A 15,004-nucleotide genomic window follows, 5' to 3' on the forward strand; every position below is an offset into this window, starting at 1 on the left:
GTTCTGGAGACTGGGAGCATCAAGAAGTGGAACTCACTCATAGAGTAATGTGCTCCATACTTCCTATTTAATGTGTGGTGTTGTCAGAGCTTCCAGAGCCCCATAGATGCTGGAGGCACAGGCATTAAAGCCATGCTTCAGGTCACAGTGGGTGCCCTGCTTCTGAGTACCGCTGCTTCTGCTGTGCAGTAGACAATGCTCAAGCTCTGCCTGTATGCTACCAAGCCTCTGTAAGGTGAGGAGACCTAACAGCACTAAATAGCCAGGCATACAGATGGAGAGCAATTGCGGAAATAAAGATCCAAGGCCTGTCTTTCTTCTTCTCCCACTCTTTGCTGAAAGAAAATTGGCAAAATTGGTAGCTGACTGCCAAATATAAAATAACACTGCAGGATTAATTGCCTTTCAATCCATCAATGGGCTGGTGTCAATAGGATTGATAAACTGTTAATTACAAAATCAATAGCTATGAATTTTTACCGCTGTCAGAGCACTGAGGTGCTCTGGAGGCAGCCTGGCCATGCCCCTGAGGGTCAGCAGGCTTAGACGTGAGGCTTCATGTTAGGAGCCTTTTTTTCCAGCACTGCTGGCATGGCATATAGGGCAGATATGAGAATGGACAAGGCCCACTGCCTCCTTACCTAACTCTTCCTTTGTAGTTCTGGCAGGAGCAGGAGGAACAGGGACTTAAAGGACCCATTAATAAAGAATTTGCTACACATCCCCTTACTAGATCCAGGCCGGGTTCACTCCATCTCAGCATTAAGTGCATTGAGGAAGGAAAAAGAAAAAAAAAAAGAGAAACAAGAGTTGGTCAGTCTGGGACGTCCTTAGCACTTCAGCCTCTCTGAGACGCCCTTCTCCTTGTTTAATCCTACGACCTTCCTGGTAGACAGGAGGCAGGTTTTTTAACAAGAGTTGATTACATAGCCAAAAACCACCATCCCACAATCTAGAAAGAGGGCAGCCTTGGCCATCTGCCCATCCTGGTTCAGCGGCAAAGTGAAGGCAGCAATTAGAGGTAAAAAAGCAGTATATGAGAAATTGAAAAAGGGAAGTAGATGGCAATTTATATGAATCAAAAGTTATGAAGTGTAGAAAATCGATAAGCGAAGTGAAGGACATTGGAAGAAAATCCATGGCTGGAAGGGCTAAGGACCATAAAGAAGAGTTTTATAAATATTTAAGAAATAGAAGAAAAATGACCATTTGTAGGGGGACTCTTTTATGCTGTAGATGATTAAACTATTAATAGAATGAGGAAGCAAAAGTCCACAGTGAGTATTTCTGTCCTGCATTTAGAACAAGAAATGTTATGTACCTGTCTGATATGCAGCTGATGAGACTCGCTCTTCTCTTGTTTTCACAAGAATGTATCAGACATTCGTTAGGGACAAACTTCACAGTGGACCCTGGTAACTTGGCTTTAAGAGTTTTTAAATTGCTGGCAAAGGCTCACGTAGGGCAGATAAATAATTGCCAAGTGTGGGTATTTTTGAGAAAGTCAAGATGGCTGGAAAAGTTCTAAATGAATCGTGTGCTTTCCTAGGTGCTGTTTGATAACTGCTATTGATGTGAACCAGAGCAAAATAAAGGAAGAAGAAATGTGGTATTCAATTAAAACTTGAGAGGTGGTATTACAACTACTGCCAGTCTGCACAAGACTCTGGAACACAGGTCTTGTCAAACAAACCTGATTTCATTCTCTGATGAGATTACAGGTTTGGTTGATAAAGTTAACTGCGTAGATATAATAGACTTAGTCTTTTATACGGCACTTGGCTTAGCACCACAGGACATTCTCATTAAAAAATTAGCACCATGCAATATCAATAAAGCACACTTCCAATTGATTAGTTACTGGCCAGATGACAGATTTCAAAGTAGCTATCAGTGGTGAATTGTCCCTGGAGGAAGAGATTTCTGCTGGAAACCCACAGAGATCAGTAAAATAACAGATGCTACCCAACATTTTTATCAATGATCTGTAAGTGATTTCTTTCTTTCTTTCACTTCTTTCTTTCCAATTGCTGCTGCTGAGATGTATGGATGACAAAGCAAAACAGAAAAGCATAAAACGGTGAGGACAGAGTAGCCTCACAGAGTGTTCTGGACCACTTGCTTATACTTGAAGTAACACCTGTAGCCCAGGAATGCAACGATAGAATAGGAACTGTATTGTGCCAACAAGCTGTCAGGTGTAAAAGTACCCAAGATCATAGAACATGGCTCAAAAAAGATCACTATTTGAAGCCTGACTGTACTCAGACAAACTGTTGCTTGGGATATGGTACCTTTCTTCTCTATTTAAACAGAGAACGATCAATTTTTAGAGTCAACTATCATGAAAAATGTGGGCTTCCCCATATTTAAGGCCTTCAGCTTCATACTGAGTGTCTTTCTGGAAAGTTCCTATAGCTGAACACAGATACCGGACTCACTGCTGGCCTGCAAGGGCAAATTGTGTAACCTGCATGTTGCAGTTTGGCAAGATCAGATGTGAGACAGTGAGATTCAAAGGATGTAGAGGGAGCCCTCGTCACACAGTAGCTTCAGCAGTTTCCCTTCGGAAGGAACTTCTGAGCAAATATATGTCTGGTACAACATCTGTACAGCACACAGAACCTTGTGCCTCTCATGTGCACAGGCTTCCAGCCTGCTGACCTGAGGGCTATGAACCTCCTCACACAGAGGTGGAAGCAGAGGGCCCTCATCTCTCTCACACTCTTCCCAAAAAGAAACAAAACAGGCAACAACAGGCTTCTGCCAACACATCTCATCCTCTACCATTCAGATGGGTGGAAGGGATGGGGGTAATTTAGCATCAGTGGTCACTAAACACCTACAGCAACAGACTAGGCACAGGATGAGGGGTTTTTTGTTGTTGTTTGCTTTTTTGGTGTGAGATCTAAAACTAAGATTAGACTTTTCCTGTTTACTATAACTGCCCAACACTACTCAAGTGGATGCAGGGTTGGCTTGGCCTGCATCCCCTTATCTAAACTCACGGCACAAGTCTTTTCTTTTAGTGCTAGAACCCAGCCCATCTCTGGCAGGTCCCCAGTTCTGGCCAGCAGTTGAGGCCATAGTGGCAGCAAGCCATGCTTCTCTCTCCTCTCCAGCTTGGAGTCTCCGCCTCCCTCATCTCTTGTGAGTGACAGATTTTGGGGATGCTGCACAACACGGGCAAAGAATGGTCTCAGACACTGGGCCCTAAGTTTCTCCCAGGCCAGATAACAGCATGTGCAATGACTCTCTAATCATTAGGCTGCCGGAGCAGGGCTGTACCTGAATTGGCGAGGGCCAGAGCTTTAAGCGTGACAAACTCTTCCTTTTCCACCTTGAGCTTCTTGTAGCGGCGCACCAGTTGTAGGATGGCCAGGTAGAGCTCAAGCAGCCCCGTCAGACGAGAGTGTTCTTCATCCATGATGTAGTCCTCAGCATAGACGAGCTTGTCCTCATATGGCAGGGAGCGGTACACAATGCCCAGGATGAGGATTTCCATCCAGGCACTCTGCAGGAGGCTCATCTGGTCCCCAAGGGAGAGATTGGAGAACCCTAATAGGGCAAAAGACAGCCAGGGTCAAATGGGTGTGCAGCAAAGAATCCCAGAGCCCGGGCTTCCTAATTTCCCTAGGGTTTACCCAAAGCACTCTCCCCCTGCAACTCTCAAAAAAATGCTTACTGAAGTGACCCTATCTCTGTGGCAAACAGAACATGCAGAACATGGCAGCCTTAATGGTGACCTCTTCTCAGCAATCTCTGCTTCTTCTACAGCAGCAACAGTTGCACCACAACTTCCTGTTCACTGCACCTTTGTCATTTTGTACAGCAGCCCATTTCGTCTCCCCAGCTGAACCAAACAGCAGAGAGAAGCTCCAGATAGCAGGAAACATTGTTTCTGATAGGAAAGGAAAAATAACGCATGCATACTGCAGTCTCTCAGACAACCTAAGAGAAGGTCCCGCTACAACAGAGCACTTAAGTGTCAAAAGCTGAATGTGTCTGTGAAAAAATCTTCTTCTATCATCAGCATGCCCTGAGCTTTGCACCATCAGTTTTCTGCCCCTCACAGCCAACACCACCCAGTACACAAACACTTCTGTGGTGCTATACAAACAACCTAAATTATTGCCAGGCCCTGGAGCAACAGAACCAGCACCTAGCAGTGAAGCAGATCATCCTCCCTGAACAGAAAAAGAGCAAGCAGAGTCATATTCACAGGCAGCCTCAGAGCCCTGCTGGCACCGGTGGGAAAGTGAAGAGGCTGAAACACAGAGGTACCATCTGTCTGAAGAGAAAGGGAAAAGCAAGCGAGTAGGAAAAAAAGCTGTATCCATTATGTCCTCAGTATCAAGCCCATGATCCTAGAAAGCCCAGGTCATGAAAGAAAGAACCTGGGAGACAGGCATTGTATCACAGCCATTACAGACAGGGATGTCAAGTACAGTAAGTTGGTCCCATCTGGGCAGCTCCTGTCCACCAGGAGTTGTACTTTTTGGCAGCTCCTTGTGTCTAAAGGTTCCCCAGGCAGTGGGAGAATGGCGCACTCTGACACTCTCAGCTGGGAGGGCTGTGCTGCACCAGCCTCCCCTGCCAGTCTTCACTCCACATGCTTATTCAGCCTTTGGGTTCACTCTCCTCGAGGAGCATGGGAACTCACCAGCCCCACTAGTCCCCAGGAGCCTCCCAGTCCCCCTAACTGAGTGTTAGGTGCAGTGGGACACTTCCATCCCACAGCCCTCCCTGTTCACTTTCCTTGAAGACCCATGTCAGGGCCTAGGTAGCCAGCCGCCACGATGATCATTTGATTTCTCTTGTTATCAAGTTGGCAATTAACAAAAGAGCTGATGATTGCTATATTGACTGACTGTGGGTCCTCTTTTTCTATCTATGCTATCTCAGCTGGGGAAGGGATGGCAGAAGGGTGGGTTAGTGGTATTTATTTATCACTACGCCATGTTTTGTGTTTGTGTTGCCAGGGGAAGCAAAGGGTGATAATGGCCTGGCAGCCCTTGGACATCCAATTTCCCTTATCAGGCCACTGAATAGAAAAGAGGCCCCAGGCCACATTAATTAACAGATACCAATCAGCTATCACGTGTTGTGTGTGCAAGGTCTGAGGGGAGCAGTGGGTGGGAGGAAAGAATCGATAAACCACTGGGGAGGAGTGCCAGAGGGAACAGCTAAAGAGTCCAGGCTGCTGGGGAGAAAAGCTGCAAAAATCCAGCTCCATGACTGTGAGATTGATTCCTGTACAGCACAGCCCACGTAGCATCGTGCCTGGTGAAACCCATCCCTTGCTGAGGCTGCAGGGGTGCCTGCCTCCTTCTTCACCTCAGACTCCTGCTCCTGAACTCCTGTTAAGGGGCAGTCAGTGTGCTGCTTTTTAGTTGCTCCTGAATGTAGTCATCCCAAGTCCAAGAGCAAGCTGAGGCAGCTCTCAGGCTTGGGTCCTGTCTCCCCATGTCTCCTTGCTACTCAGGAACCTCATAGGATTAGCCACAAGGCAGAGGAAGCTGTTACATGGGCACTGGCACAGTCTCTGGTGCCTGGAATTTCTCTGCAGCCAGCTTTCAGCCGTTCAATCGCCTTTCTCCTAGCTCTGCCCATAGAGAACAGCCCCACATTTGGGCTGCTGCCTTAAGTCCAGTTTCTGGGTCAATCATGTGGCCTTTCTGCACTGTGTTGCAAAGGGTTACATTGTTGTCTCAGTGCAGTCTGCCAACAAAATTTGTTAAAGATTGAGAAACAGTTACGTAGTACAGTGAGAGGATCCAAGAAGGACATCACTCACACATCTCTGCTACAGAATGAAGTGGAAAATCTTGATTTAAGTAGCAGTAGCCTGTACACTCGGCAACTCTATGAATCACTCTTTGTCAGAAGTGGTTATGGCAGGCAGGGAATTGCAAAGCAGACACCATTCTTTACCTACGCCAAGGGGGACAGAAGAGCCAGCTGCAATTGCCTTGACCACCCAACAGAATCCCCTGCCAGTCCCCTGTGGCAAGCACAAAGGCAGGAGTGCTGAAGTGCCAGTTCTGGACTTGAAATGTGTGACAGAATTAGGACCCTCTTCCTCCATTGTTTTCACAAGTAGAATGCAAGGGCTAGGGGGCTGTGCCATGTGATACTGCACTCTGCACAGTAGGGTTTCCTATATATGAAAGTTGGGATCTGGAGTGATAAATGCTAATTTCACCCGGCCAAAATCAGAGGCTCGCTGTTATAGTTTTTAACACCAGAGAACATCCAGTTGTGACATTCAAGTGCCTCACCTTATCATAGCTCTCAGGAATCACTAGCAATCCAGCCTTCTGCATTCCTGAGTTGTTTGATAGCACAGCATCCAGAAACTGTCTTTGCTAATCTGTTTCTTGCTGCAGGCCTTATTCTGAGAGGTGCTGACTACTCCACTGGCAGTTGGAGGCTCCAAAGTATCTCAGGACTGCACAGACTCTGTCACCAGCACAGAGCTGCATAAGCGTTTCCCTCCTTCCCAGGTGAAGGTTGAGAAAAGCTGCTTTATAAGCAATAGCTGATGTGACATTCTTTTTTCTTTTTTGTTTAATCTCTATTTTTGTGGCTTTTTTTCCCCCACAGTGACATGGCAGTGGGAGCTCCCAGAATTAAAAAAAAAAAAAAAAAAGAAAAAGTCACATAATTTGTGGCAAGTGGAGTTCATAATCTGTTAATTTATTATCATTTCTGTCATCCTGGAGGGCCATTAGCAGAGGTAATAAAGGGAGATGTAATTATAGGATCTGAGGCCACTCCAGACACAGCTGCTGTCACTCCACTTGCCATATTTCATTCCATGCTAGTACTATCGTCTTTCGAGTGAGAACAGCACAACAGCTACCCTGGGAGAGCCTTCGTCGTCTCCTCTTGAGGAGTCCTGTCTCTCTGCATCAAGGCACGCAGAAATGGTAGATGTTCAGAGACAATTAGCACAAGGGGAGGGGCCTCACTCAGAAGGGTACAACTCCTCACTAAGTCTGGCTTTTGAGCTAATAGCTAATAAAACTGCTGATCTCAAGGTATTTGCTGAACACCATTAAATCATGCTTTCCTGTTATCACAGGAGAGTGACTTCAGCTTTGATTTTATTTGCTAGCAGCAAATAAGGCAGAAGTTTGTACCAACATCTGGGGTCCTGAAGGGTTGGTATGACTGTAACAGCAGCCAATTCTTTTTTAACTCCACTGCAAACACAAGGCGGTCATGATGTGACTCCTGTTCCTTTCCCCACACTGACTATGTCCAAGAGTTTATACACACAGGAAACAAAGTGCTGGTATTCTAAAAATCTCTGGAAGGCAGAAATACAGGGCATGTATAATCCAGACTCCTGGCAGCCTTCTGGCCCTGCCCTGTTCTGCCCCCTTGCTGCCTAACTCAGTATGTTTTGTACATGCATTTTTGTTCCTTTTCTATGAACTTTTACCACTCCCTTGTATAACAGTCCCTGAGCTCACTCTCATATACACAGTCCTGTTGTGATACTCCTGCTTTGAACTGTACGAGACTGATGACTGTTATTATGCTGCAAAGTCTTTGACAGGAAAGGAAAGAGAAAGCTGAGATGATGACAGGTTTGTCCTGCCTTTCAGAATGGAGTGGAAGAGCCTTTTTTGTAGTGCAGGACCCATCTCATTACTATACACCTGTTCTGGGATAATCACCATAGCAAACTGGAAAACCCTGTAAGAACTCAAAGCTGAGCATCCCACACTGCAAGTAAAGGAACTACAGCAGGACACCCTGTGCAAATAGGAGTGGACAAGGTTAGCAAGACAGACAGCAGCACCTTACTGGACAGCCAAGCATATAATTGCATTGCATGAAAACCACTCCTGTTAACACCCCAAGTTCTGGGTTAGTGGAGCAATCCAGGCTGAGTTCCCTAATCGCCACTGTAACCCTATTTGTGATGAATCAGCCCCAGCAGGATTCCAGTGCTAGTGATGGATGTAATCCGTGCAGATCCTGCAGATCTCATGTAAGAAGGGCACCACTGGGATTAACCTCTACTCAGAAACACCGTCCTCAAAAAGTTTATCCGGACTTCATAGTCCTACCACATAACAGTCTGTATTTCATACAGCCTGGGAAGCCACTAACCCTTGAGTCACAAGAGAAATACTGCCACTTAGAAGAACAGCCACCAAACAGCCACAAGAGAGTGACAAAGAGAAGCAGAATACATAAGAGAACTAAACCATCAGCTCACTCATGCTAAGATGCCTCACAAAACAAGGAAGAATTTAAAGGCAAGAAGCAAAGCAACACAAGTCTATGCAGTGGAAGACACACACAGCATGCAAGTACTGGTTAAATCCTATGATTCTGTGGCTGACCTCAGATATTCTCCCAACAAGGCAGGGTGGAAGGCAGGAGAAAGTTGTACTGAGCTGTTCATAGCGAGCACCTGTCTGAAGCAGTCCTCTGGAAAGCAGCCATGCAAACCTCAAGGACATTCTCCAAATTCCCTGCCCAATCTTCCCCACATCCAAATCCAATCTATTTTTTAGGAGAGTGTTTTTGTGTATGAATAACAACAGAGAAGGAATGGGCATTTTCCTTGCTCAGCCTGAATCTATGTCCCAGAACCTCCTTGAGGATCATGACTGCTCCTACAGCCTGGGTCCATCCTACCTGCACACATGAGATGCTGTTGCTCTGTCACTTAGCTGCACAGGCACACTCAGTTGGATACAAGCAGTGAGCCTTCAGAGGCCAGTCATGTTGTGATCGTTATTTTTCATCACAGAAGCCCAGAGATTCATGGACAATAGTGAGTATGCCCTCCATTCCAATGGGATTTGTTCTGTGATGAATCCAGTAAGATAAAAGCTTTCTTAGGTCTGCACAAGAATTGCCCACTACAGATAGGGTGGGCACCTGCCTTGTCATTAGCAATGAAGTCCAGTTACTATCATTTATCCCATCAATAAACACAACAGACCTATACCGTAGCAATGTAGTCCAAGATCACCACAAGTCCAAGGGCTGTTCCCTGACTGCTTTCTCTGTGCCACTCAATGCAGGTGCCACTGGGGACTTTATTGTAGCACCTCAAATCCTACTGCATAATCAAAGAATCATAGAATCACCAAGGTTGGAAAAGACCTAAAAGATCATCCAGTCCAACCATTCACTTATTACTGTTATAATGCCAGGGCACAACCACACCAGGGGTTATACTGGAGTTTGTTTCTAATGAAGGCCTGCCACAAGCAGTTTTCTGTGTCATTATTTTCTATCCATCACATGTAAAAATTCTGCTTGAAGACAAAGTGATAAGCACAGTAATAAATAGTAGCTCCCTTTACTGTCCATGCTTAAGCCCTGTAATTTCCCATTTACCTGGGATGTGCTTCGCCCAGCCAATGATCACCACCAATTCCCTGTCTGCCAGGTCACAGAGGGTTGTCAGGGCTTTGATGTCACTCTCCGGCATGGTTGGATCAGGCATGGCATAAATCTTCTCTGGCTCTGCCACCAGCAAGTGGGAGACGATCTTAGTCACTGCACATTTCAAAGGAGAAGTTGTTGTTTTATCTCTCATGACATAAGGTATCATAACAGCCCTCTCTAGAAGGGCCTTCCTGCTGATACGTGGCTATAGAGGCTGTGGTACCTCAGAAATTGTATAGGTCACAAGAGGATGGTACACTGCAACCTTATATGCTGTAGTGATCTGTCTATGGAGCCAAGCCAGCTCCATACAGGGATGACAAAAGCAGCAAGCTACTGTAAGACTGTCAATCACTATCTCAGGTAGATCCAACAGGGATAGGAGGAGGCACGAATAATCAATTGATAGGACCTGAAAAAATTTAGGGAATTACTGGCCATATGGAAGAGAGAAATCAGCACAGGACTAATTTTGTCAGGGTAGCTTGGATGCCAGAAAAGTTCAGCAAAATCTCTAAGTGAATTCTTATAATCCAGGAAATTTCTGATCTATAGTCTAGGCATAATGAATATTGCACCCAGGCTATACCTTAGGTGTAGCAAGTATACTTATGCACTATGATCACAAGAAAAAGCATCCTAGTGCTGGTGACTGCTGGGAACCAGAATTGATAACTGCTCCACTGAACATCTTGAGACCAACTAAAGGGAACACAGCGGTTGCTCAGAGGACCTCAATCCAAAGACTGATACATACGTGGCTTTTTAGCTGGGGGAGGGATCTGTAAGCTCAAGTAAGTGCTACTTTCAGAGTCCAGTCTTCTCTTGTATTTCTGGCGGCCTCCACGGACTCGATCCAGACGAACACCTGCAGTTAAAACAGGATATATTCACATGATTCCTTACAGCCATGGGAAATCTTGCTGTTCAGATGTAAAAATGTGCTAAGACGTTCTCCACACTCTCCCAATCATTTGAGATCTCAGCTGAACTCAGAGAACCCAATAGTAATAGGTAAGCTGCCTCTTGCTCTCAGACTACTGCTGTGAGCTTTATTTTCTTTCAAGATGTTAATGAAGACAAAAATTAACCCATTTGAACTCTTGAATCACCACTAATCTGATGGACAAATGAAAAGCCTCAGAACTCAACATCCTCTGGATGATCTTGCTTTTAAAAATAAAGCCTTAAATGTCAATCAAACATGTAGTTATAAAAATAAGCTTTTAGATTCTTCTTAAAATTCAGAAGTAAAATGTTCTGTGACCTCTCACTACCTATGTTTGAAAAAAGGGGTCTGTAGCAAATAGGTTATGAACCATGAATTCAACAAAAATGTTTCAGGTTTGATCAAGTAAGGAACCATAATAAAAGTAGAATTCAAATAAATAGAATCATAGAATCACAGAATTACCCAGGTTGGAAAAGACCTTGAAGATCATCAAGTCCAACCACAGCCTAAACCATAGTATCCCAACTCTAACAACGCTCTACTAAATCATGTCCCTGAGCACCGCATCCAAATGGCTCTTAAACACATCCAGGGATGGCAACTCAGTCACCTCCCTGGGGAGGTGGAAATAGAAACAACCTTTCCTATGATATAACAATGATAAATCTGAAGCCGGGACACACTGAAGAATTTGCTGTAGCTCATTGAAAATACAGAGAACCAAACTGCAAATAGCGCTGTGAAAACTGTTCCCAGTGACTGACCCCACACAAAAAACTACAGCAGCATTGATAACCAACTGAACAGGAACTACCATTGAACTTCTGTTATCTTGATCTGCATCTGGACAAGACACAGTATTAAAAACTCATCGTGAAAAAAGCCACCGGTATTTGACCAATGGTCAGTTACGTCTGGCAGCCATATTGCCACCAGTAATTAGTTCCTCTCAAACTGGGGTGGCTCAGTCTTGCTGGAGGAAACAGCTATTGCAAAAAAACTAATCTCTCATGATAAAAGTAGGTGCAATCAAGTAGAATAAATCTTTGAATCTACACGATACAAGTATATAAACACTGATGAGTTTATCTGGTCTGATCACAGGAACCAATTATGTGATACACTTACTAATCACACCGAGCCATTAATATTTTGCAATCAATTTACTGCACAAACACAAACAACTAAAAGCAAACACTCCAATGCTTTCTGAACAACTTGTACATCTGAAAAACCTGCAGCATGCTGACATATATTCAACCCCAGAAGGAGGCACATCTGTTATGCTGTATGCTTCAAGCCAATGTCCCATTTGCTTACTGGGTGACGGAAAAAGGAAAGCTTGTAATGTGCTCACACTGATCCCACTGACACCACGTGAAACTGTTACGTGCCACAACACCTTGATCCTGATGCCACAACTGGAGCACCCAAATAGAGACTGACTTGACAAACAAGCACCAACAGCCTCATGACAGCAAGAACCATTGCCAGCCAGGCCAATGGCACTTAGCTACACAACAGCACTGCCGGGATGTCCAGCAAAAGCAACACCACGCACAGGTGTACTGTCTGTAAGGCCCACTGTGCTGTTGGTAGGGCTACATAGCTGCTTCCTTTTAAGAGATCTGCTGCTGCCATTAAGCAGAGGAAGCAGGAAGATAGGAGGCCTGGAGTTCTTGAGACCAAAGGAACTGCTGCTGCAGGTGTGTGCTCTGGGAGGAGGACAGGCACTGGGAGATGGACTGAATGACATGAAATAGAATGCGTGAATTCAGATCAAACCTTTCCTTCTCCCGCCATTTTCTATTTCTGACTCTGTGTAGAGAACTTAGTGACGTCCCTAAGAGTAAACACTACTTTTCTCCTCCATTACACAGCAGATTTTCTGAAAATGTTGCCCATTGCTTCTTTGATCTCTGCTCCCTGCAGCAGGCACCCTGTGGGCAAAATGTCTTCCTGGGAGTTCTAAGAGGTTCCAGTGAGGGCAGATGGGGAATCACAAACCTAAGTTTATCCTGGGAGATCCTGGAGGAGCAGCACTAATAAAGTCCTGGATAAAGTAGGATGCTGCCACTTCTGCCTGTGATTCTTTCCTTCTGTACGTGTTTCTGGTTTAACAAGCAAGAAGACCAGGAAACCAAGTAACCAGCTGTGAAAATTTACAGGGTCAGGCATAATTCTGTTCAAAGGTTATGGAGGAATCCAGAAACAGGTCTTCACTCCTGAATCACAGCTTCCCAGGACACTCACAGAAGAAAGGCCACAGGAAGACCCATTCCCTCATGCCAGTAGGTAGGCAGGATGTTACTGGAATGGGGGACACCATTCTCAGCTCAAGAGAAACCAGCAAACAGCCCTCTACAATGCTTTTGCTGTGCACTTTGCTAAGCAGTACTGAGGGAGGACTGGGAGAGTTGGAAGAAAATGGGGGAAGGAGCTTTCTGTTCCTTCTCCCAAGGAGAAGCACACATCTCCAGTGCCCGGCAGAGGGATGGCTGCACAGGTTGCAGCAGTATTAGGGACCCTCAATCAGATTATAAGGACACAAACGACTTAAGTGCATTAAAAAAAACAACAACAAGATAAGAGAGACGTGGGGAGATTTACCTTCCATCCCTCCTTCCCTCGCTAGGCAGATAGAGGTCTGTTCGCCCAAGGTCTTTAGCTTGTTTATTTTGAACAAGCCTTTGTCCTCTTGTTGTTCCCTATCCTGCATGAAACTCCTTGAGGCAAATGTTTTCAATCAGCATTTGCAGAGCCACTACCCTACCCTGTTCATCAGCAGCTCCAGCTGCTAAGGGCAACAGCAAACAAAGGCATCCCAACCTGTGGCAGTCCAGAAGCGAGCATTGGGCAAAAGCCCTTTCCTAAAGATCTGACAGTGTAAGATGTCATCGTTAGATGGCAGGAAAAGGCATGGCCAAAAATCAGGATCTGATACTAAGCAGTGGTGTTCAGGTGACTCGTTAATGTCTGCTGCTCTGCTCTAGTTTGGTCACTGATTGACTTTAGATAGGGAGGGTGGTTACAATGCAGCTCTGCAAGGGGAAACCTAAGGGTTGTTAAAATGGGGTGGGGAGTTGCAGTGCGAGAGCTCAGAGCAAGAAAGTATCAAACGGAGAAGAAACAGAGCAGGATGTAAACTGAATGAATGAAAGTGAGAGGGTGGAAGAGAGATGAGAAGGGCAGGGCTGGAGCGAGACTGAACGCTTTTGTACATTGGAATCCCAAATGCAGAATTCACACCAAGCCTGCAGTCCACCCGTGCTTTAACTGCAAGGTGCAGCAACCACTTATGAGATACACCTGGTCTGTGCTGAAGGCTCTTACACAGGGCTTGGTACCACAGCCTGATAAGACAACCCCAAGAGAAAGCAGCTGACTTCCAGCTCCTGCACAAACTGATTTTTTTGCATGGATCACATCTGTCCAGCTCCCAGGAAAGACAACGCTCATCTTACAAAGCCATTGCCATGACAGGCACTCCTGGATCCCCTCAGCAAAGAGGGACAGCTAGTGCAGCCAGGATGGGAGGATTCACATTTACGATGGGAGGTGCTGCAGTACAGAGCAAAGTTTGGGATGTATTGCTCTGAGCTGACCTACCTTTCTGGAAACTGCTTCTTCAGAAACGAAGGCTATCTGTGCTGGAAACATCCCCTCTCCTCCCATTCCCTGTGCTGCAAGGAAGTACAGTTTGTTGAATTTTGTTACCTTTTGAAGGACTCTGCACAGCAGCCCAGGAGCACAGCTGGGCTCCTCATCCACTACAGGCACTGAGCCCCCACTCACTAGCAGCACGCTCTCAGCTCTCCAGCCTGCCCGAGCTCGCCCAGAACCAAGCAAGGGGAGGGGCAAGTCCAGGGCTTGTGCAGAACTTCTCGGCTCAGCATCCTGCCCGGGGTAGGACTGTCAGTTTTCTAAGTGTCCTGTGGGTGCCACTCGCGTTCCAAGTGCTGGTGCGGAGAGGTCTGTGCCAGCGTCAAGCCTCTGCAGTGTGAGAGCTGATCTGCTGATCTATTCAAGCTCCCTGCATTTCTCTGACATGCCCCTCAGAGAGACGTCTGCCCGACAACTTTGGGATCAGATGTCCCCTTGCTGACTTGATAACATCAGGCTTCGGGTTTTTTTTCTTAATGGAAGTAAAATAATTCCATCTTTTTTTAAAAGCTGGACCTAGGCCCAGTCTGTCGGAAGTAAAAATAGCCGAGTATGCAGAGGCAACGGCATACAGAGTCAGGTTTAGTTTCCCTTTTATTTTCTAGGGACTAAAAATAATCTTAAAAGCTCTGTGAAGCTAAGCTTAGGCCATTGGGAAATGCAGTCTAGGCCCAATATCAGCTGTCGTGTCAAATTACTGGCCTCACCTCACTTTCCATCGAGCCCTATCACATGCTCGTGAATTGATAGAAGCAGAAAGATCCATCTTGCCAAAAGAGCTAACGGAGAAGCCAAGCTACAGGGTTTGTGCATGGGATGGTATGTGTCTAGACCCAGAAGGACACAACTGAAGGGAAGAGAGGGCAAGTGTTTGCTAGGGAGCAGCATCTCTAGGACCGCTTTTGCCCAGCTTCCTCTATAAACCACTCAGATCCTGTGCTCGCGGCCCACCTATACCTTGAGCTA

General features: G+C 45.8%; 1 protein-coding gene and 1 long non-coding RNA gene across 8 annotated transcripts in view; one reads left to right on the forward strand and one right to left on the reverse strand.

Moving 5' to 3' along the window:
- LOC140252981 (uncharacterized) overlaps positions 1 to 15,004 on the forward strand; it is a 116,779-nt gene that overhangs the window by 96,509 nt on the left and 5,266 nt on the right. The gene's annotated exons all lie outside the window — the stretch shown is intronic.
- The window catches only part of ESRRB (estrogen related receptor beta), a 153,737-nt gene that overhangs the window by 5,267 nt on the left and 133,466 nt on the right, over positions 1 to 15,004 (reverse strand). For 4 of the 5 annotated variants that reach the window (XM_072338272.1, XM_072338271.1, XM_072338270.1 and 1 more), the window contains exons 4-6: positions 10,181 to 10,291; positions 9,373 to 9,534; positions 3,289 to 3,558 (exon numbers count right to left, since the gene is read on the reverse strand). In XM_072338272.1, coding sequence (XP_072194373.1) covers positions 3,289 to 3,558; positions 9,373 to 9,534; positions 10,181 to 10,291 — 543 coding nt within the window. Of the gene's footprint in view, positions 1 to 3,288; positions 3,559 to 9,372; positions 9,535 to 10,180; positions 10,292 to 12,985; positions 13,139 to 15,004 lie in introns of those variants that run through there. The other variant, XM_072338275.1, reaches the window with a different exon arrangement.

Source organism: Excalfactoria chinensis, chromosome 5, assembly GCF_039878825.1.
Source record: "Excalfactoria chinensis isolate bCotChi1 chromosome 5, bCotChi1.hap2, whole genome shotgun sequence".
Classification (NCBI taxonomy): Eukaryota; Metazoa; Chordata; class Aves; order Galliformes; family Phasianidae; genus Excalfactoria; species Excalfactoria chinensis.